The 21,765-nt window shown below is 44.9% G+C and overlaps 1 protein-coding gene across 4 annotated transcripts in view; it reads right to left on the bottom strand.

The window, feature by feature from the left end:
• Positions 1–5,758: 5,758 nt before the first annotated feature.
• CLCN5 (chloride voltage-gated channel 5) overlaps positions 5,759–21,765 on the bottom strand; it is a 176,531-nt gene continuing 160,524 nt past the window's right edge. For 3 of the 4 annotated variants that reach the window (XM_008272337.4, XM_008272338.4, XM_008272339.4), the window contains 6 exons: positions 20,847–20,927; positions 20,073–20,615; positions 16,617–16,803; positions 14,265–14,663; positions 13,890–14,106; positions 5,759–12,474 (listed from right to left, as the gene is read on the bottom strand). In XM_008272337.4, coding sequence (XP_008270559.1) covers positions 12,384–12,474; positions 13,890–14,106; positions 14,265–14,663; positions 16,617–16,803; positions 20,073–20,615; positions 20,847–20,927 — 1,518 coding nt within the window. In that variant the 3' untranslated portion in view covers positions 5,759–12,383. 4 annotated transcript variants of the gene reach the window in all.

Raw genomic sequence — 21,765 nt, 5'->3', positions numbered from 1 at the left:
TAACTCTGACTTTCAAATAAATAAATCTTTTAAAAAAAGAAATGCAATTGCTATGTAACAGTGTTGAGAGGTAGTAGAAACTTTCAGAGGTAATTAGGTCTTGAAAAGAAATTCATGCGATTCTCGTAGGCTTGTATTAGTTACTGAAAGAGCAGGTTATGAAGTGAAGCAGTTTCTTGTGTTTTGTTTCTTCTGCACGTGCTAGCTTGCCCTTCTGCCTTCTGTCATGTTGGGATCCTCTTGCCAGAGCTGCTATTCTGCCCTTGTACTTCCCAGTCTCCAAAGCCATTAGCAAAAAGAAAACTTATTTCCCTTATAAAATACCCAGTCTCAAATATTCTGTTATAGAAGTAGAAAACGTGGGCTGGTATTGTGGCATGGTGGGATGGGTCACCTGTGACACTGGCATCTCAAATGAGCACCAGCTCAAGAAGTCCCAGCTGGGGCCGGCGCCGCAGCTCACTAGGCTAATCCTCCGCCTAGCGGCGCCGGCACACCGGGTTCTAGTCCCGGTCGGGGTGCCGGATTCTGTCCCGGTTGCCCCTCTTCCAGGCCAGCTCTCTGCTGTGGCCAGGGAGTGCAGTGGAGGATGGCCCAGGTGCTTGGGCCCTGCACCCCATGGGAGACCAGGAGAAGCACCTGGCTCCTGCCATCGGATCAGCGCGGTGCGCCGGCCGCAGCGCGCCGGCCACGGCGGCCATTGGAGGGTGAACCAACGGCAAAGGAGGACCTTTCTCTCTGTCTCTCTCTCTCACTGTCCACTCTGCCAGTCAAAAAAATTAACAAAATAAAAAATAAATAAAAAAAAAGAAGTCCCAGCTGGGGGCTGGCGTTGGGGCATAGCAAGTTAAGCTACCACCTGTGACGTCAGCATTACATTGCCACCCACATGCAAGACTCAGATAGAGTTCCAGGCTCCTGGCTTTGGCCTGGCCCAGCCCTGGTCATTGCAGCCATTGGGGAGGGAACGAGAAGATGGAAGAGTTTCTCTCTCTCTCTCTCTCTCTCTCTCTCTCTCTCTCTCTTCCTCCTCCTCCTTCTTCCTCCTCCTTCTCCTCCTTCTTCCTCCTCCTGCTCCTCCTTCTTCCTCCTCCTTCTCCTCCTTCCTCCTCCTTCCTCCTCCCCTCCCTCCTCCTCCTTCCTCCTCCTCCTCCCTCCTCCTCCTTCTCCTCCTTCCTCCTCCTTCCTCCTCCTCCTCCTCCTTCCTCCTCCTCCTTCCTCCTCCTCCTCCTTCCTCCTCCTCCTCCTTCCTCCTCCTCCTTCTTCCTCTTCCTGCTCCTCCTCCTTCCTCCTCCTTCTTCCTCCTCCTCCTCCTTCTTCCTCCTCCTCCTCCTTCTTCCTCCTCCTGCTCCTCCTTCCTCCTCCTCCTCCTGCTCCTCCTCCTTCTTCCTCCTCCTCTTCCTTCCTCCTTCTCCTCCCTCCTCCTCCTCCCTCCTCCTCCTCCTCCTTCCTCCTCCTCCTTCCTCCTCCTCTTCCTTCCTCCTTCTCCTTCCTCCTCCTCCTTCCTCCTCCTCCTTCTTCCTCTTCCTGCTCCTCCTCCTTCCTCCTCCTTCTTCCTCCTCCTCCTCCTTCTTCCTCCTCCTCCTCCTCCTTCCTCCTCCTTCTTCCTCCTCCTGCTCCTCCTTCCTCCTCCTCCTCCTGCTCCTCCTCCTTCTTCCTCCTCCTCTTCCTTCCTCCTTCTCCTTCCTCCTCCTCCTTCTTCCTCCTCCTCCTTCCTCCTCCTCCTCCTCCTCCTTCTTCTTCTCTCTGCCTTCCAAAACGTGACTCCTGCACATGAGTGGCCCCTCAGAGTTATTTTACAGAAGCACTGCTTGGCCCATCCCAGGGCCCCCTTCAATGATTTGTGTTGCTATCTCAGAGAACTGCTAATTTCCCCTCAAAGAGAAGCAAATACTTATAGCTGGGAGCAGAGGAGTACCTGCTATTTCACTAAAGCGCAGTAAAAATGGAAATGCCATTTTTGAGAACACCTATTCAGTACCAGGCACCACTAAGCCTTTAACATGGATTACCTAGCTCATTATTTCTTAGCACAACTCTCTGGATGAGGTGTTATTATTATCTCCATTCAACAGAAGAGATAACAGATACAGAAAGTTTAGGTGCCTTGCTCAGAATCACACAGCTGGTAAGCAGCAGAGCTAGGATATGAATTTAGACCAGGCTGACTCCAAGGCCCATGTTGTTGTTACTGTGCCAGTACTGGGGTCTGGCAGTAGCCACAGCCTTTTAATAAGCCCTAAGTGCAAGGGGCCCTGTCTTATTTGACTTTCAAGTTCTCTCACAGTGGATGTCAAATAGTAGAAACTTAATAAATCTTTCATGAATGAGTCTATCAGTGAAGAAGTTTTCCATTCATTCATTCAATAAATATTTATAAATGTGCCAGGTAACTCTAGATAGAAGCTGGTGTTGCACTCACAAAAAGGAAACTTGAGGCCGGCGCTGTGGCATAGCTGGTAAAGCCGCCACCTGCAGTGCCACCATCCCATATGGGCACCGATTCGAGTCTCAGCTGCTCCACTTCTGATCCAGCTCTCTGCTATGGCCTGGGAAGGCAGTAGAAGATGGCCCAAGTCCTTGCGCTCCTGCAGCCACATGGGAGACCTGGAAGACGTTCCTGGCTCCTGGCTTCGGATCAGCGCAGCTCCGGCCGTTGTGGCCAGTTGGAGAGTGAACCATAGCAGATGGAAGACCTCTCTCTCTGTCTCTCTCTGTGTATGTAACTCTTTAAAATAAATAAACAAATAAATCTTAAAAAAAAGAAACTTGTGGAACTTACATGCTAACTGGGGAGAAATGTTTATAATAAACCAACAAGAAAACATCAGCTAGCGATGACTTCTCTGAAGCAAAAAGCACACGATGCCATTCAGAATGACTGGGAGGTCCAGGCAGGTGTCTGAGTGACAAGAAGGGGTTAGTCATGTGAAGATCTGATGGAAGTACATTTGAGAAAAACGAAAGAGCTAGTGCAAAGTCCCTGAGGCAGGAATAACCTTGGTGTGTGTGAGAGAAGAATTGGAAAACAAAACAAAAAAAGATGATGTGCTAGGAGCAAAAGAAGGGCTGAAACGACAGAACTGTGTTGTCTCACAGTTCTGGAGGCTGCAAGTCCAAGATCAAAGCCTCAGTAGTGTTGGTTCCTTCCAAGGCCTGTAAGGGAGGTCACTCCCCTAGCTTCTGCTGATGTGCTGGCCACCTTTGGCATTCATGGGCTTGTGGAAGCTCCACCCCAATGTTCGCCTTTGGCATCACATGGCAGGCTCCCTGTGTGCACATCTGGGCCCACATTTCTCCTTCTTAGAAGGATACCAGTCATGTTGGATTAGCAGTCCACCCTAGTCCAGTGATCGCATTCTATCTCAGTTGTATCTGCCACAACCCTATCTCCAGGTAACGTCCCATTTTGAATTTCTGGGGGTTAGGATTTCAACAGCAATGTTTGGAGGACACAATTTAACACACACCATGAGGTTAGTGAGACATACCAGATGAAGGTCACAGAAGGCTCTGAGACCCGGGGAAGGGACTTGGATTTGCTTTGCATGTAATGAAAAGTCACTAAAAGCTTTCAAATCAGACAAGTGAGATGATTTGACTTATGTTTGCAAAGGATCATGCTGGTTGCTCTGTTATATTATGAGACAAAACAGCCCCCTACGCTTGCATGAGTCATAGGGCTCCTCTGCTAGGGATGGGAATTCTCATTATAAGAAACAACCACTTACTGGATCTGAGGCTTTACTTTTCATTGTTTATCACTAGTTCATGGGAAAAAAAAAACAAATTTAGCTTGCAAGTGATGGGATGAACACATCCTTATAACCACATATAAAAATATTATTCTTGAGGCATGCATTTAGCCTAGTGGTTGAGATGCCCATGTCCCACATCAAAGTACCTGCGGCTCCAAATCCTATGATGTTCCACTTCATCTATCTTCTATTCTATCTGTAGCCTCCTGAATCAAGATCCTAAAACGGTCTATCTAGAAACCCCGGCAGTGGGTAATATGTAGGTAGGGAGGCCTCCTCAAGCCAGCAGCTTGAGGCCTAAAGGAACCCCAAAGCGGCTTTCTCTTACCCTGAATGTCGCTCTCTGCTCAGAAGCCTACTGTTGTTTTGGAAAGGAAGCGCTTACTTGTGGTTGTTTGCGCATTGCTCTTATCCCACATCCTAGGAGCAGCTGAGTGTTTAGTAGGAGGAAACTAAGTCTGGGGGAGAGGTCTTGGAGTTCAAGACAAGGGCAAGGCCACTGGGAAGGAGCTCTGGAGACCTGGAACTGGGTTCTGCAGTGTAGGAGCCGGAGAGCCCTGAGCACAGACACCATGTTTCTTGGTTTGCCTGCCATAGGACCAGTTACACGCATTTTCCTGGATAATGATTAATTACCGAGGGAGAGACTGGAGCCCTTCTTTCCCCATTGTTTTCACCTGCTTCATTGCAGACACCGAGTTAGGGCAGGGACCATCTTGAGCCTGCAGGATTTTTAACAAGAAAAGCCCACATTTGGTTATATACATTAAAAAGGGAATGTCTGCTAACTCAGCAATACCAGGTTATTGAATGGTGTACTCCTAGCACCTAGCCATTATAGGTGTGAATTAATGCTTCTTGCCCTGTCTACCCCTCAGACACATTCCCCTCTAGCCAAACCTTAGCCACGCCAGTATTTTAATGATTGCACTGACATCTGGTGGTCATTGACAGGTTTTTCTCTGGGCAGCTTCTGTACGAGATGATGGATCGGTACTTACGTCACAGGCCAGCAAACGTTTATCTGAGCTCTACAGCAACTAGACATGGCAGACACTGTGATTCAGAGTTATGGATAGCTGGTAACAGAGGTTTTTTTTTTTTCTTAAGAGATACTTAGATTACAGGTAGGAATGGCAGCAGTGTGGAAGAGGCCCGATAAAATGATAAATACTAAGAAATGAAATTTTTTTGTGGGACTTCAGGCTTATGAGGGGATTACTTTTATACAGAGGTGTGCTTCCTTAAATGATATGAAGTAGGTCAAATTCCCCTAGTAAGAAGGTATTCTTAAATGAAAACTTGGACCTACAGCCCATTGTCTAAGGAGGAAGGAGGGTGGAGGAACAGTCAGATACAGGGAAATTGGGTAAAAAAAAAATAGAAAAGCCTACTTCAAAGTATAGTTTTCTGCACTCCAGCGAGGTGTGAAAAGGAAATGTTTATATATTCAGCCATTTCCCCAGGCCCCGCCCCACTTCACTCTCCACAATCACTTCAGAGGGTTTCTCCCAGAAGACACTGTGGTCCCAGTGCCCCATAATGAGGGTACTATGAACCCCAGAATTCACAGAAGGAACATTTTAATCACCCACCCTACTCCTTGCATGAAGTGACTGCAGGCAAAAGCCATGACCTTACATCATTAAAAGCTCCAAAGGAGAGCAAAAATACAGCCCCCAGCTATTTCTCATGTCATCAGTAAAGTTCACCAACAATGGATGAGACAGGAACACTTAAGCAGCCATGATGAATGAGGCATCCGGGAATGTGGAATGTCTCAGAAAATGCAGGCTGTCTCTCGTGCGTCTCCTTATGGCAACAGTATTACCGAATCTGGAAATGGAACAATAACTAAGGCCTTTGTCTTTTTAAGAAGTGAATCTGCCAGTAGGGGCTGCAGTTAACCTTTGCCGTCGCCCTCTCCCTGCCTCCATGTTCGATCAGAAAGGAATGCGGTACAGGGTTCGGGGCCCTCAGAAACACACAGGACACCAGGCTGGATAAGGCTGTGCTTTAATACATGCATAATTACAAATCTGTGCTAAGTGAAAATGTATAAAGCAATGGCGACCTGGGTTTGAGCCACACAGAGAAAGGGCTGGACGATCCCATTAACCTTTCTGCCAATATCCATTCCATTGCCTTGAGCATGATTGTTTCCATTTCAAACAATTTGCATAGCACTTCTCAAAGTACTTTCCAGTCATTGTCTCAGTTGATCCTCACAACAACCCTGTGAGGTAGGTAGGGCAATTAACACTATCCCCATTTTGCAGATGGGAACACTGAGGCACAGAGCGGTTAAGATCTCGAGGCTAGTTAGTAGAAGCGTAGGGAATAGAAACCAGGTCTCCCAACTCCCCAGTCCATGTCTTCCTTTTTAGACTGTGCTGCTATGCATGACCAGGGAGCAGAATGAAGTGAGCAGTGAGCCACGGCTTTGGTTCAGGCTGTGCCTGTGAACTGGGGAGAATAAAGCTAAGAAAGTATAGCTAAAGGGTTGGCAACACTCAGATAAATAACCGCTGTGAAGAGCTCAGCACCCAGCTTCCGGTGGCAACTCAGGCGCTGCTAGTTTTGGTTGAAGCTAGCGTCTGGATGCCTAGCTACTGCTGATGTCTATACACTGAGCTTCAGCTAAATTTCGACCAACTCCCAGGAATTCATAGGTCAAGGTCAGACATGTTTTCTTTGGCTACTGCAGTTGGAGCCAGCCCTACAAAGGAGCTTATTACAGAGATATCCAAATAGTGGCACATGGGCTGGAGCCTGGCCCCTCTAATTCTCCTGGTCTCAATGGCTCACCCAGTAGCTGGTATCTGTCCCGTAGCCAGAAATGAATGGGCAGAGGTAAGAGCAGGAGGCTGGCCTTGGTCAAACGAAGAAAGAGTCACCATCACAACATCATTGTCACCCTTAGATGACGTGACCAAGGTGCTGTTCGGGCCCATCTCCTTTCTGGCCTGTACCTGGTTAGCAGCATAGCTTCAAAAGACAGTTGAAGAGAACAAAATATTCAACACATCATTTTTATCTTGAGTGGAATAAGTTCTTAAGCATTACAAAGTCCCAAAGGACCAAATATATAATACAAAAGTAAATACTTATATAAAAAGCTGAGTACTTAAAAAGGCAGGATAATGAGTGAGGAGAGGGGACAAAGTGAAATGGACAGGCGGAAGGAACACTCTGGAAGGATTACATATTCTGGGGGACCCCCAGCATAAGGGTGAGGCTGAGCATTCCCACCCTATCAAATCATCGCTCTCCCCCACGCTGCCAGACTGCATTTCCCTCACCAGATCACAGCCTGCCCCTGAATCCCAAACCGATCTGGACTAGCAGTCACTAACTTCGCATGCCTGCCTTGGGGTCGCTAGAGCCCTCGGCACTCCTGGACACGTGTTGCTGGCTTTAGTTCAGACAGCGGGGCAACGCCCCGTTGTTCCCATCCGCTGAGAAGGAGCTTCCTTTCTCTCTTCTTAGAATGATCCTCCCCTTCCCCCAAGGTCCACCTTCAAAACAAAACGCTTCTAAAAGCTGAGAGGAACTTGAATCCAGGACGCTGGGAGGGGAGCAAAAGGAAGTGAGGTAGAAGGGGAGGGAGAGACGAGGACAGAGATGATTTTTTTAAAAATCCTTGTTTTCATAGCATCACATGCTGTTTCCCCTCAGAAGGCGAAACTGAGGCAAGGCATTCATTCATTCATTCAGTGGGTGTGCACACAGAGGCTGAAGACCCCTTTGGCAGGAACTTAGAGGTAGGAATCTATGACCGCAGGATCAGGCTGGCTGACCAGGGAGGTCCCATCCAACAAACGCAAACTCTACACAGCACATTCTTTCTTGAGTGATTTGGCAAAATCAGACCACGTTATAGAAAAACCACTTATGTCACTGACATCCCTTTAAAACTCTGCCCAGATCCAGAGGTTTAGAAATGAGAATGTGGCCAGCAAATGTCGGGGAGTAACTCAAAGTTGCTAACCCTCACTGTTTCCAGAATTTCTCTCTTTGGAGCAAACAACTAAAATTGAAGCAGAGCCAAGTTCAGCGATCACCACAGGTCCAATTGCACTGACTGAAGTTCAACTTTACACAGCCCCTGAGCTCGGATCTGAGGAACTCTGACTTTTTCTATTCAATATCTAATAAGGACATACTAGGGAGGCTAAAAATAGATTTCCAGAAAATCTTCCTAACACTAATCATTTATTTAGGCAATGACAACAGAAACCATATTCCTTCATGAACAGATGTTTTGGTTTATCCCTCTCCATAAAACTAGATTGCTCTTGAGTAGAACACTGCTTGGGGCTTCTAGTTTGCTTATGAAGCCTGGCCTTTGAGGCGGGGGATGGGGGGATTTGACTTTTTTCCCCTTGAGGCACATGATCAAGCAATTTCTGAATGCCAAGATGCAAGGGGTGGGGCATGAACTGGTTTTCCTCTCACCATCTCACACCATTCAGGAATTCTCTTAACGGGGTTTTCTAGTCCCTTCTCAAAGGGAATCAAGGCAATTGTAGAGATGTTTTTTTAAAAAATAAAGTTTCAGAATACTGAGGCTCAGACCACATATTTAGACATCTCTCCTTTAAAAAAAGTTTCAATATTCTCTTCCATTTACTTTCTAAATTCCTAATTTTTCTCAGTGCTTTCAGATGTTCAATACCCTATGCACCATGGGAAAATATGTTCTCCTGCATTCTTGGAACAGGTAGATGGCCTGCATCTCACTCTGACCCACTGTAGGTGAACAAGCTTCTCACAGGACAACGTAGTCATTCCTCAGTAAGCACTCTGGCAATATAAAGCACACTGGCTATTTCAAAATCTCAATCTTACCTTCACTATCATCATTAAACACTTCGCTTCAAGAATTGCACTGCTCTTGACTTACTTCAGAACAAAATCAACAGATAGTGTAGGGGAACAAGTATATCTTCCCACTTATCACCTAACACAGTCAACTAAAATCAAAACCCAACTCTAGTAGGTGACAGCACTGCTTCCGATATACAGCCATGGTTACTTTCCAGAGTGGACTCTACTGTACACTGCATGTTTAAATACAGATTTGCTCACCGCACACTTGCACACATGCACACGATTGTGAAATGCTTTGTAGCCTTAGACCACACTGAGTCCTTGTTACTTGATCACTCTCCTGTTCAAACAGAATTAAAGACCTGCTAGAGGAACATATACTGTGCTCTGCTCTTCCGGTAAAGGGTTTCAATTCAGCTTTTGGTGCCAAGACAATTGAATTGCTTTGCAGTTTAATCAGCAAATGAATCGCTTGCTCTGCCAGCTGGCAAATTCAAAGCCTCGTCAAGGTCAGATTATGCACCAGAGAATATCTGTTTTGTGGCTCACATCACCTCTACCCACAGCTCGGCTGAGCCAGGAATGCTACGGCCAGAAAGAAAAGCTTCATTACAGGTTTCTTACTCAAAAGAAATGAAGTCATTTAAAGTAGCCATTGTTTTCTGTTGTCAGCCACCTGCTTCTTCCCTCTAGTGTAACAAAGTATGCATTCCCGGTTTAGCTTCTTTACATTCAATTGAAGGTGTAAAGCCACCAAAAAATAGTTAGACTTTTACAGATCTATAGACTCTCACTCCTACCAGCTTATCTTCCCTTGGGAAATCCTAACTCTGTTTGAAGCATTTATTGACACTCTTTTGTTTGTAAACCCTTCCATATGCTGGTCATTTTCTTTCTTTTTTTTTTAATACCAAATAGACTAGTCTCAACTCATTCAGTTTCAAATCACAAGTTATCTAGTCTCCTGCCACTGAGCTATGTGGCCTTTTGAGGCTACCGACAGACCTCCCTATATTGGCTTTGTAGGTTAAGTAGGTCCAACTGTTCAACTGGCAATGGCAGAAAGAACATTTTCCTTTAACTCAGCAGAAGTCCAGGTGCTGAGCTTGCAGTCTAGCAGAGAGCTCGAGCCACAGCCAGCCAACCTTTGAGCCAAATCATAGGATTGGACGTACAGCGGACACCACACACTACAGCTACTTCTAGCGCATGAGCTACAAGGCTTCCTGAGAAACTGAGGTGAATGAACGAGATTTATCAGGAGTGAGGTATCAAAGGGCTATTTGTCTTTCTCTGGAGGGCCAACCGGTGCTTAGCATCTGGAAAGTTGACCTTGGCACAGTGTTATGTGATTTCTTGATTTTATTCTCTGAAGTAGCACCTTAACACTGGCTCAGCTGTCTAAAATCAAGAACAGAGCTAGAAGAAACACGAAAGCAAACAAGACACCCTCCATTGGGACTGCTGCACTATGAAATACAACCCAACCTTCCACTGCCATCAAATACCAGAAACAGTAACATTTCCTACTTGGCAAACTTCAGTGGGAAAGGATGGCTAATAAGATAGGCATTGAACCAGAAATATACAGATAAGAACTTTGATTTCGACACAATACACAGGGTAGCCAAGCATAGCGTCTCATCTCATATGAAGGAGTCAGTGGCATGGAAGAGACAAAAGACGTGAAGTGACGGAGCCATGACTAGGATATCACGTACCCTGGGGAGTTTTTCTCTTTTTCATTAAAAATGCTACTGTGATATACGGAGGAGGAGAAACTCTGGTGACTGATAATATTTTGCAGATAAACATTAAAATAAACCTTCGCTACCCAGTTCTGCTGGGCAATACAAGACTTTTAGAAAGATAAGAGCTAAGGGTGAAAAGTACTCCCATCAGGGATGAGCAACTTCTGGAATGAGGTATGCTGAGGTGTTTGCGGGGGAGGGTCACGCCAACAGACTGCTGATGCCAGGCTGGGAGGGTGGCGGCAAGTGCTGGCAGCAGAGTTGTACTCTGAGCAAGGCTGAACTCTCACCCCTGGCAGTGGTGTCTCACTGTCATGGGCATCTGGTAGGGAAACGGAGGCCTGGCAGCAGCAACTGGGTCACATGGCAAAGAAAAGGCTGTATGTCACCTCTGGGCCATGTGCCATGAGATTGCTGAGCCTTGGTTTACAATGTAACTAGCCTTGGGAGTTATTTTATTTATACACACACACACACACACACACACACACACACACACACATATATATTAGGAATGATTAACCAGTCACAATGCTCAATCCCAAAGAGAGATTCAGTACTGAGGAGTAGGAAGGGGAACAGAATGGAAGGGGTGTCCTTGGAGGACATGGGTAAAAACTACAGAAAATTCAATAGTGGTTGGAATGGTGGCAGGGAGGGGGGTGGCTCTTTAAGACCACCAGGTGTCCCTGTGGCATGATGGCTTTGTGTTTTCCTACAATAAATGTGGGAAGAAATTGAGACTGGCACCTTTTCAACTGGATACAAGCACCTTTGGTGTCACCAGGCCTTGTCCACAGTCCTAGGTCTGAAGATGATCCTGAATTTTATTTAGAATTCGAAGGACCCTCCAGGGAGTCACAGCTGCCTATCCTGTCCCAACCCCTTGAATACAGCTGAAAATATCTCAAGCCTAATTCATACTCACAGGGATGACACTGGGAGGAGCCATGAGTGCCCACTTATTTTAGCCCTGGTGGTCTTTGTACAAAGGAATGCGTGAGGATGCAGATGCAGCTCTGAATCTTCCCTGGTTACCAGTATGCAATCTCAACGTGGTTCCCTTTACTGGTCTTCCATAGTCCAGAAGCCTAAAGCACCATCATTCACGGAGGAGGCTCTGGGTAAGAGGATTGGTTAGGACCTCACAGAAATGTGAAATTCCCAGTCATGGACTCTGCTGAGAACCTGACTAATCATTCGTTTCAAGGAAGCTGGAAGAAATCATTTCCTTGCTACTAACAAATTCATGGCAAAGTCCTTGCCTACTAGCTAACAAATACCATCTGGAAAACTACCCTTTTCGCAGACAAGGAGAAAGCTCTGTAACTTATCTTTGTGCACTTCAAAAGAGTACCAGGAACAAGCAAGCTATAAAAGTCAACCTCTCTAAATTTGCTTAGAGGAGATTAACCAAAGCAGCATTGTCTTAGAATCAGAAATTAAAATTAACATACACATACATATAACAAACTAATAATGCTAAGTATTGTAACAGGAACAAGGATAACATTTGAACTGAATCTTCACAGTCTAGAAAATACCATTGCTATTTTCCTTCTGGCTTTCTTTTCCATGGTTGGAAAAGCAAAGCCCCTTAAGTTTACACTTCATGTTCCACCAATGGCAATTAGATCCTCCCAAAGTGACTTTTTCATAAGATTCCTGCAGGCTATAGGTCTAGACGGTTTGGGAATTTTTCTTGCATAGTTTTCAGTGATTGCATATTGGCTAACGATTATTTCCCAAATTAAAAACAAATCTTAAAAACAAATAGAACTAAACCATAGTGATCTTGTTTACTCTTTCACGAAATCTTCCAAATTCATTATCAAGTAAGCCTAACTGTATTCTCTCCTAAAGAGAAGATTAATTTCCAGAGATTATGTAGTGCAACTGGTTAACTTGTAGGCAAGAGACAATGCACTAATATGACCTCACCATCCAAATATGAGAAATGTGTTTTGGGCACCCAGTTAATAAAATATATCCATGGTCTGCAATGTCCTTCCTGTTTTGGATCCAGAAGAACCCTATGATTCTAGTTGAAGAGAATAGAATCAGGATCTTGGTTTGCCATCTGTGCTATATGCTTTAACACATCCTTTTTGGTAATGATTCCAAGCAATCGCCTGAAAGAGAAACACAATTACAAAAAGACAAAAATAAATCTCTGGTTAAAACAGCATCCCCAAAGGTGATGTTTGTCCTCCTCAATTCTTTCTTTAAAACTTTGTCATTGTACACTTTATATGGTTTCAGAACGATGAGATTAACAGGAGTAAGATGTGTGCTCCAGGCAAATGGGACAATGTGTTGCTCCCTAACTGTAAGCAAACATCCTCTAGGTGTCAGATCCAATCATTTCCTTGGGTTTAATTATTCTTCTCTACAAGTATTAACCTTATTTACCTTACCTACTGCTCCCAATGGCCCTCTTCCAGAAGCCCTGACCTTGACCCTATGAGCCGGCAGTAACTGCCCTCCTCCCAGCAACAGCATGTTTCAAGTGGACCTCCGCTTTAGCTCTTGCCCTCTTCGCTATTACACCACACCCATGCGCACGTTCTTGCCTTCCCTCTAGCACTGCATGCTCCGTGAGGGCACAGAAGGCTCTTAGGCATTTTTGTGTCTCCCTGGAATTGAGTGGAATATATTCTTATGTGAAACAGGGATTCACTAAATATTGAATGAACCAGCTAGGATAAGTCCCCTTATTGATTTAAATCCTGGAAGATATGTGTTATATCGCGTTGGAATTTTAGAAGAGTAAAATTCTCACATAATTGCTGGATTAACATACCACGTTTGGGGAAAAAATTCACCCTACTTCTCACCATCTTCTCCTTCTCAATAAAATCTACAGGGCTTCCTTGACTGGATAATACGCCAGGAAGGAAAGAGCCTTGGGCTGGGCACTCAGAAGATGTATGTTGAAAGCTTACCTCTATGATGTATTAGGTGGGGACCCTTGTACAAATCACTAGCCCTCACCAACACTTGGCTTTCTCACCCTCAAGTGACAAGGGCCAACTACTAGGGTACTCCAAAAAGTGTGTGGAAAAATGGGGATGAACATATAAATTTATTTTGGTGTAAAAAAGATTTTGGATATAAAATTTTTTTTACAATACATGGAAAATACATATTATGGAAAAACTATGCATGGATTTCAGATCGGTTCTATATCAAAATAAACACTTCTAATTTCTTTTCTCCATGAGCTTTTTGACACAGCCTCATAGTACACACATGCTACCTGATTCCTGCACTCTCTGTGCACAAGAACACAGTTGTTTCCTTCGTAAAGGAAGAATCATGTTACTTGCAACGTACACCTGGCAGTTCATGCCCCTCAAACACTCTTTCTTCCCTAGCTCCTCTTCCATTCCTTATGATGATAAAGGAAACATACTCAGCTTCGTCTCTGAGCTTCAGAAAGGTCTAAAAGTGTTACTGATGTTCACTGACACTGGGTTGTCCTTCTTTCTCCCTCTACATTCGCTTTCCTTGCACAACCCAATTTACCTTCCCCAAGAGTTCTCACCCGTTGTGTGTGACGAGGCACTGCCGCAGTCCCAGCTTGCGGAAGATGTCCACTACAATCTCCATGGGTGTGAGGTCAGTCACCGTGAAGGGGCTGAGGTCCAGGATGTTCCGAAGCTTCAGGGTGGGTGGAGTGTATGGTGGCATTGGAGGAGAATGCTCAGTGAAATAAATGATGGACGTGCTCACAACCCCATCCTGTTTCTTTCGAGCATTTTCTATTTGAACAGAAGGGGGAGGGTGGAGTTAAAAATGGAAGTGCTAGTTCTGTCCTCTGGCTCCTCACCAATCCCCTCTTCCCCCTGCCTTCCCCCATTTCACACCCATTTACTGAGTGCTATACTGGATTCCATTGACCCCTTTCTGAAATCCTTACCAATTGAAATAATGAGATCTCTTCGGAGCACAAAACCCACAAGTCTTTGGGATTCCCGGGACACCACCACTGGGAAGCCACTGTAAGTGGTTTCACTGATTATGGTCTCTACATCTTCCACGGTCATACTGTCCTGAGTAAGGACAGTCAACAAAGGATCATTCCTCCGTGGCTTCATCACATCCATTGCCAGGGTCTTATGAGCAAACTCTTCTTTGGCTTCAAGAAAGGGGTATCCATTGAGACGGATGTGGGCATCATAGATGCCCTCTCGACCAAGAGCATCTGCCACCCACTTGCTTGTCATGGCTGCAGCCATAAGAGGCACAATGTATTCCAAGCCACCAGTAAGTTCAAACATTATGACAACAAGAGAAACAGTCATCCGAGTCACACCACCTGTAACAAAATAGACACAGGCTACCAACGGCAGGCAAGGCACAGGGGTTATTAAAATAAGGGGCCTGTCAGAGGCCTCCACCCAGGGAAGAATTATTTACCAGAAACAATGCCAGAATGGGATCTCACCTATAACTGCACACACCCCAGGGAGTGCCCTACACTTATGAGAGACATGACTCAGATTTCTCCAAATGACATCTATAGGAGTCTAAGATGCCTTCATGATTTTTAAAAAAGATTTATTTATTTATTTATTTGAGAGGTAGAGTTACAGACAGTGAGAGGAAGAGACAGAGAGAAAGGTCTTCCTTCCATTGGTTCACTCCCCAGTGGCCGCAACAGCTGGAGCTGCGCCGATCCGAAGCCAGGAGCCAGGAGCTTCTTCCCGGTCTTCCACGTGGGTGCAGGGGCCCAAGCACTTGGGTCATCCTCCGCTGCTTTCCCAGGTGCATTATTAGCAAGAAGATGGATCAGAAGTGGAGCAGCCTGGTCTTGAACCAGCTCCCAGATGGGATGCCAGTGTTAAAGGCAGAGGCTTAACCTGCTACACAACAATGCTGATCCAGATTATTTTTTTTAATTTGCCTATTGCTTCTTTTCCCTAATTATTTTTTTAATTTGCCTATTGCTTCTTTTCCCTAATTGTAAAAGTAATACATGCCCATTGTGGAAAATTGAGAAAATACAAAAGAAAGTCATTATTCATAAGCTCACTGTCAATAAATAAAAGCAGAATCAAAATTTTAAATGACATATTCATGTTTTTTCTATGCAAGAATATTTAACATAGGCAAGCTTATATTATTATGTCTAATTCACCACCATGTTTACCCATTATGTATTAGGAAGACTTTACATGTTACTAAGATTTATTCAACATCACATTTAAAAGATGTTAACCATATTAATATCATATCTAGGGGCTGGCACTGTGGCTTAGTGGGTAAAGCCGCTGCCTGAGGTGCCAGCATCCCATATGGGCGCCAGTCTGAGTCCCAGCTGCTCCACTTCTGATCCAGCTCTCTGCTATGGCCTGAGAAAGCAGCAGAGGATGGACTAAGTGCTTGGGCCCCTGAACCTGCATGGGAGGCCCAGAAGAGGCTCCTGGCTCCTGGCTTTGGCCTGGTCCAGCCCTGGCTGTTGTGGCCATTTGGAGAGTGAGCCAGCAGATGGAAGACTTCTCTTTCTCTCACTTTGCCTCTGTCTCCGACTCTCTGTAACTCTCTGGCTTTCAAACAAATAAATAAATCTTAAAAAAATCATATCTAAAGGCTGCATAGTATAACATCATATGGATGTATCATAAATTATTTAACTAGTCCCTTATCTTGCAAATTTAGATGGATTCTATTTTTCTTCTCTTATAAATAACACTGTGGGGGCCTGTGTTGTGGCGTAGCGGGTAAATCCACTGCATACAGTGCTAGCATCCCATATGGATGCCAGTTTGAGTCCGGCTGCACCACTTCTGATCCAGCTCTCTGCTATGGCCTGGGAAAGCAGTAAAAGATGACCCAAGTGCTTGGGCCCCTACACCCACATGGGAGACCCCGAAGAAGCTCTTGGTTCCTGGCTTTGGATTCACACAGCTCTGGCCATTGTGGCCAATTGGGGAGTGAACCAGCAGATGGAAGACCTCTCTCTGTCTCTGTCTCTGTCTCTTTCTCTCTGCATAACTCTGACTCTCAAATAAATAAAAAAATAAATAAACCTTTTAAAAATAAATAATACTATGATGTAAATATTGTATGGTTATCTGTGTCCACATTTCTTGATTATTTAGCCAGTGTGAGAGAATTTGCTTTCTTAAAACATTTGAAAAATAGGAAACTCAACCAGAAATGGATAGTCATTTAAACATTTTTTGCAGTCAATTGTGTTTATTACGTCTCTTCTTTTTTATGTCACCTAGGAAGCCACTTCTTTGAAATCAATGCAAACACTCCTCACCTAAGCAGGCTGCAGCCCCAACCATGGCATAGAGGCCAGGGGTGATACAATCAGCTCCCTGACTACACCAGCTGTTGAAGATGGTCCAGTCATGGTGGTAATAAGCCAGCTGTTCCATTCCCACTCCTAAAAGTCGCCCTGCTATAGCACCAACAGCCATGCTAGGGATAAAGAGGCCAGAGGGGATCTGTAAAGAGAAAGCAATAGATGGTCAGTGAGAAATGATGCCATTGCTCGGGGCATGGTAAGGGCTGGCGGACTGACCCCCTGCGAAGCAAACAGGCCAATGACAACGTAACTATGCACTATGCTAGCAAGTGGCTGTAAAGATGTATGTAACACTACAGGGACCAGAGGTTCTCTGGGACGTGCAGGCAAGGATGACTGCAAAAGAGCTTACCCTGATTCGGGGGTCCATCAGGCAAGAGCCTGAATTCTCCAGAGCAACACAGAACTGGAGGCAGAAATTAGGCCTTTCCCAAAGAAAAAGGAAAATAGATGGAGTTTCTCATATATGCAGACATTTCCCCCAATTCTGAATTCTAATGAACACTAACTATCCTTTTATTGACTACCTACCATGTTTAGTGCTGGATGCACTATATACAAGGTTTCATTGGGTCTTTGTAACAACCCCAGGGGGTAGGCATTATTATGCCCAAATGACAAGGAACCCAGAGTTCACAGAGGTTAAACAACCTCATCCAAGGTCAAGATTTAGTAAATTCTGGTGCTAGGATTTAAATGGAATGTTCACAACCATGTTCATATGTAGAATCGTAACCCATTGCTCACACACAAAGGATGGCTGGTGCATGAGGTTTCAGTTTATTTTGTAATGGTCTAAAGAAAGATTAAGCTAATATCATTTTAAAAGAGATAATGGCTGGTTGCATGGTTAATTGAATAAGGAACCTTCATCTATCAGCCTACTCTTTGCTTTGTCTCTTAGGATACCGTTGTGAATTTGTAATATTCAGGACTAATCAAAACAGTATTTTTTATTTTAAAATAGCCTGTGTTTAACTCTGGAATGCATTTGAAACTGTGCTTTAATGGTTTCCAAATCCCCTTTCAATGGCAAAATGAAACTACGAGGTACAAATGAAGTCAAGAAGTACTGCAAGAACCTCCAGCATCTCCATCCAGTCCCTGTGTTGAGGGGATGAATGGTGCTATCTCAGAGATTTCAGGACTGCCCAAATTCAGTTGCTGCATCTTATTTTCTGGTTTCAATTTCTACTTCCCTAAAGCATACAGGGAAACAACTTGGCAGCTGGATGCTAAAGAAAAGAAACCAATAGGCTGGTGCCGCGGCTCAACAGGCTAATCCTCCGCCTGCGGCACCGGCACACCGGGTTCTAGTCCCGGTCGGGGCGCTGGATTCTGTCCCGGTTGCCCCTCTTCCAGGCCAGCTCTCTGCTGTGGCCCGGGAAGGCAGTGGAGGATGGCCCAAGTGCTTGGGCCCTGCACCCCATGGGAGACCAGGAGGAAGCACCTGGCTCCTGGCTTCGGATCAGCGCGGTCCGCCGGCTGCAGCGGCCATTGGGGGGTGAACCAAGGGGAAAAGGAAGACCTTTCTCTCTGTCTCTCTCTCTCACTGTCCACTCTGCCTGTCAAAAAAAAAAAAAAAAGGAAAAAAAAGAAAAGAAACCAATAAAAACTTAGGGAGGAGGAGGAAAACTCCTTAACAAATTTTCCTTTCTAGTTTGTCTTGAAATGTGAAAACAGTAACAAATACTTAAAGTAAAACATGTCAGTCTGATGTCTGCTTTTTAAAAACTTGATACAGAATGACTGTATATATTTATGGAGTTGTTTATGGGGTACAGGATGATATTTTGATACTGTACACACCATGATGATCAAATAAGTGTGATTAGTATATTCATCACCCTAGACATTTATTGTTTCTTTGGGTCAGGACCATTCAAAATCCTCTCTTCTAGCTATTTTGTAATATACAATACGTTATTGTGAAATAGTCACCCTACTGTACTATACGACACTAGAAGCTAGCTCTCCTTTTGAATTTTGTTTTTGTATCCCCTTAACCATCTCTTTTTTTAAAAAAAAGTTTTATTTTATTTATTTGAAAGAGTTACAGAGAGAGGTAGAGCCAGAGAGAGAGGTCTTCCATCCACTAGTTCACTCCCCAGATGGCCGCAACAGCCAGAGCTGAGCTGATCCGAAGCAGGGAGCTAGGGGCTTCCTCCAGGTCTCCCACGTGGGTGCAGAGGCCTAAGGAGTGTGGCTATTCTCCAATGCTTTCCCAGGCCACAGCAGAGAGCTGGATCGGAAGTGGAGCAGCCGGGACATGAAACGGTGCCCATATGGGATGCCAGCACTGCAGGCTGGGGTTTTAACCCACTACACCACAGTGCTGGCCCCAACCATCTCTTTTCTATCCCTCTCTTCCTTCTCGCCTTCTCAGGTTCAGCTTACCTCTGGGCGTTCTGCTCTCTGCTTTCTTTGAGATCAACTTTTGTTGTTTCCATATATGAGTGAGAACATGCTGCTATTGGCTTTTGATAGTTTGACAATTAACTTCAGATCACCTATGGAATATATCCCCTTGGTTGACAACTGAGCATTAATACTAACTGTAAAAAATACATTTAGCTTGGAGCTGTTGTAAAGCCACTGTCTGCAGTGCTGGCCTCCCATATGGGTGCCAGTTTGAGTCCTGGCTGCTCCACTTCCGATCCAGCTCCATGCTAATGTTCCTGGGAAAGCAGTGGAAGATGGTGCAAGTCTTGGACTCCTGCACCCACGTGGGAGACCTAGAAGAAGTTCCTGGCTCCTGACTTCAGATCAGCACAGCTCTGGCCATTGTAGCCATTAGGGGAGTGAACCAGCAGATGGAAGACATCTCTCTCTCTCTCTCGCTCTTGCTCTCTCTTTGCCTTTGCTTCTCTGTAACTCTGCATTTCAAATTAAAAAAATCTTAAAAAAAAAAACAATTAAGCTCCATAATGGATTGAACTACATGAAATTGCAATTTTAGTGGTCAAAATGGCTGAGTATTATATTTTATGGGTAAACACTAAAAAGCAACCCTGCTAATATTGTGTTGGTCAGATATTGTAATAAAAATCACACTGGAAGAAATACCTCATTATCCTTTTTGAGAGGCAAACTGTGTTTCCCACAGAAAAAGCAAAAAAAAAAAACCACTTTTGCTAAAATTTCATCACTGAGGTTTGCATGGGGCCCCAAACTAGGTTTGGACAACTTGAGATAGGTGTACAATTGTCAAGAAAGTTATTAGAACAAGTGTGGGTGAAAGAGGCTTTGGGGGATGGAGGAGTAATGTTGGGGGAAAGGTGAAAACATCACATGAGCTATCAGAATTGCACAATACGATGGCTTTGCCTTCTAAAACTCATAGCCACACACACACACACACACACACACACACACACTCAGCCACTGAGTATCAAAAGAATTGCTCACCTTCATGCCAAAGGTGAATATAGTAATGACGATTTTCAGTATGAGTGCCAGAGCCAGTTGCCACATGGCATTGTAAACTCCTACACCGGCTGGTCTGTCAGGCAGGTCAGCTCCCTTGCTTGTGTTGAAACGGTTCTCATAATCACAGAGCTTGGAGGAATCCAGAAGGCCACAGTCATTGAAGAGCTCCGAAATGAGCTCACTCGTGCTCATTCGGGTGTATTCATTGGGGAAGGCCAGGATGGCAGTGATGGCTGTCACGATGAGTACCTCGATGACAGGATATTTGCCCAGCTGGGTGGTCTTCCGCTTCCGACACCAGGCAATGTTTGTGCGGATAAACAGAGCTCCCCACAGGCCACCAAATATGCCCAGCAAGATGAACGGGACAAGCTCAAAGAGATGCCATGGGGTGTGAAACTCCACGTAAAACAGAACCAGGCGGCTGTTCCCAAATGGATTGATGGATCGTAGAGTAAAGGCTGCCACCAATGCAGCAAAGAACGAACGCCACAATGTTTTGAGGGGGAAATAGTAGCTGACCTGTAAGACAGAAAGGGGGGTAGGGAGAAGCGACCTTGGTCAACATGCAGAAACTGAGCAGTTGGTACTGCAGGCAGTAGAGGACAGGATGAATATCTGCCCAGAGACATGGGAAATCACAGAGCCCGGAGCCCGACAGAACACTCAGGAATGGCCATGTACGTGGATACTGGGTCTGAATTCCTGAGACAAAAGCATGTGCGTGCTCTACACACAGGCAGAAGCTGTTACCTCTTCTAGGCTGAATAATACACCGCCAATAGGTGCCCCAAAGGCAACAGATACACCAGCAGCTGCTGCAGCTGACAACACCTACAATATAAGACTCAAAATTAGTCAAAGAGGAATGCTACATTCCTACATTCAATCACATTTTCATCAGGAATATTAAGGGTTCATAAACATTTTTTTAAAAAATCTACATGCTTCCTATCATCAAAAACGATGTTTGATGTCTATGTGAGAGCCAACAATGTATACGAAATTTTAAATTCTGACACACACATGATTCACAGGCTTGAACAAAGAGGGGTCTTTCCACTGTCATTCATTTAGGCATGAGCTTTATCCTAAATTATGTCCCCAACCCCCCCATATTCCCAATTCAGTAACTGAATTCAAGTTTGTAGATCTATGTATTCACCACTTATGTGAAGTATTTAGTGATGCACTGACACAGCACTTTGTAAAGGAATGCTATCTAGGTTTTTTTTTATAAAGGCACAGTTTTTACTTTTTATTTTTATTTAAAGATATATTTATTTAATTGAAAGGCAGAGTTAGAAAGGCAGAGGCAGGGAGAGAAAGAGAGAAAGTCTTCCATCTGCTTGTTCACCCCCCAAATGGCCACAATGGCCAGAGCTGGGCTGATCTGAAGCCAGGAGCCAGGAGCCAGGAGCTTCTTCAGGATCTCCCATGCAGGTGAAGGGGACCATCTTCTACTGCTTTCCCAGGCCATCAGCAGGGAGCTGAATAGGAAGTGGAGCAGCCAGGACTCGAATCTGCGCCCATATAGGATGCTGGCGCCATGGCAGGTGCTTAACCTACTACACCACAGTACCAGCCCCTCTATTTTCTTAAGAAGTCAATGATTTTGTTTCCTGGAGAAACAGCCAACTCAAACTCCCTTCTCATTTACAAGGAACAATTT

The sequence above is a fragment of the Oryctolagus cuniculus genome, chromosome X (genome assembly GCF_964237555.1).
Source record: "Oryctolagus cuniculus chromosome X, mOryCun1.1, whole genome shotgun sequence".
Classification (NCBI taxonomy): domain Eukaryota; kingdom Metazoa; phylum Chordata; class Mammalia; order Lagomorpha; family Leporidae; genus Oryctolagus; species Oryctolagus cuniculus.
This window is presented reverse-complemented; position numbering and strand designations above follow the sequence as displayed.